At 46.1% G+C, this 1625-nt stretch overlaps 1 protein-coding gene across 1 annotated transcript in view; it reads left to right on the plus strand.

Annotated features, from left to right (window-relative positions):
• Positions 1 to 1552, plus strand: part of RNF213 (ring finger protein 213) — a 148406-nt gene extending 146854 nt beyond the window's left edge. Inside the window, exon 65 of the mRNA XM_011933207.1 lies at positions 546 to 1552. Coding sequence (XP_011788597.1) covers positions 546 to 699 — 154 coding nt within the window. The 3' untranslated portion in view covers positions 700 to 1552. The remainder of the gene's footprint in view (positions 1 to 545) is intronic.
• Positions 1553 to 1625: the final 73 nt, after the last annotated feature.

A 1625-nucleotide genomic window follows, 5' to 3' on the forward strand; every position in this document is an offset into this window, starting at 1 on the left:
CCTGCCTCAGCCTCCCAAGTAGCTGGGATTACAGGCACCCGCCGCCATGCCTGGCTAATTTTTGTATTTTTAGTTTCTCCATGTTGGCTAGGCTGGTCTCGAACTCCTGACTTCAAGTGATCCACCTGCCGAAGTGCTAGGATTACAGGCGTGAGCCACTGCGCCCAGCCTAGGATTTTAAGTCTTAATGAGCATTTTGGTTCTGCTGATGACAACAGGAAAAAGTGACATGAGGGACTGTGGCCCAGGCCGGAGTGCAGTCATGCAATCTTGGCTCGCTGCAGCCTCTACCTCCGGGGCTCAAGTGATCCTCCCACCTCAGCCTCCTGAGTAGCTGGGACTGTAGGCATACACTACCACGTGCCCAGCTAATTTTTGTATTTTTGCTAGAGACAGGGTTTCGCCATGTTGCCCAGGCTGGTCTTGAACTCCTGAGCTCCAGTGATCCACCCACCTCAGCCTCCCACAATGCTTGGGCTTACAATACGTGAGCCACTGTGCTGAGGAGACTGTTTTAAATGCTCTCTTATTCTTTCGTTTTTCAGCCTGAGAGACACTCTGGTAAGTTACATGGAAACTAAAGAAAACGAAACTCTTCCAGAAATGGAATCTCAGTTCCCAGAAAAGATACTGCTCGCCAGCTGTGTCTCAGTGTGGAAAACAGCTGCTGTGCTGAAACGGGATCGACAAATGAGATAGAATTATTTCCTCAGCTGTCTTTGGATGACTTGGGAGAGAAGGCTCCTCTCCTCTCCTGCGGTGTGGACTTCATCACGGACTGGTGCTTTTGCATTCAGAAGGAAAGCTGTCAGCATCGTACCGAATTCAAGACCAAGGCGTGCTACATGAGCTGACAGCTTTTTGAAGGCCGAGCTGTTTCTGGACCATGTGTGTACATGTTCTGAAACTTTCTCATCATATGAGTACTGTTCACTGGGAGATGACAATGAAGATTAGATGAAATTGGAAAAAACCAGTATTGTTTACATTCCAGGAGACAAGTAGCTCAGCCACACTCGCAGTAATGATCTGTGCCCGCTTGCCTCTGGCACTGCCCACCCCTTTTTTTTTTCTAACTCTGTACTCACAGAAGAGAATCTCATTTTCTTCTTTCTTCCATTCCCTTAAATTCTGAGTATTATACATATATTTCTGGGTTTCCAAGATGATGTGAAAAACTGCCAGACTGTTTTTTGTCTTCTCACAAAGACAAGAAAAATCAGGGCATTTTGTGAGTGCCTTAAGATCAAACTAACCAGATCTGACCCACGCCCTCCCAATGAGTCACTGCCCGATTTCAGAGGGTCAGAGCCAAAAGCCTCATTGTGAAAAGCACTGGACTTGGACCAGGGACACCATCAGGGCCTTGGTTTCCTCATGCATAAAATGGAGAGTAGATTAATCGCCAAAGATTCTTCTAATATTTTGAAATTATAAGAGAAAACTAGATGACTGTAAACTTGGTCACAGGCCTGGTTCTGGCAGTTCTTTGGGGAGTTTTTTGTAGCATTATGCCAAATAAACATGCAGTCTCAGTGTGCTCTCGCTTGTATGAATATGTAAGTCCTTTCTGTGGTTCTCAGCCAAGGCATAAAAACTAAGACTCAGCGCATACAAAATCAGCT

Source organism: Colobus angolensis, unplaced genomic scaffold, assembly GCF_000951035.1.
Source record: "Colobus angolensis palliatus isolate OR3802 unplaced genomic scaffold, Cang.pa_1.0 Scaffold1, whole genome shotgun sequence".
NCBI classification, from domain to species: domain Eukaryota; kingdom Metazoa; phylum Chordata; class Mammalia; order Primates; family Cercopithecidae; genus Colobus; species Colobus angolensis.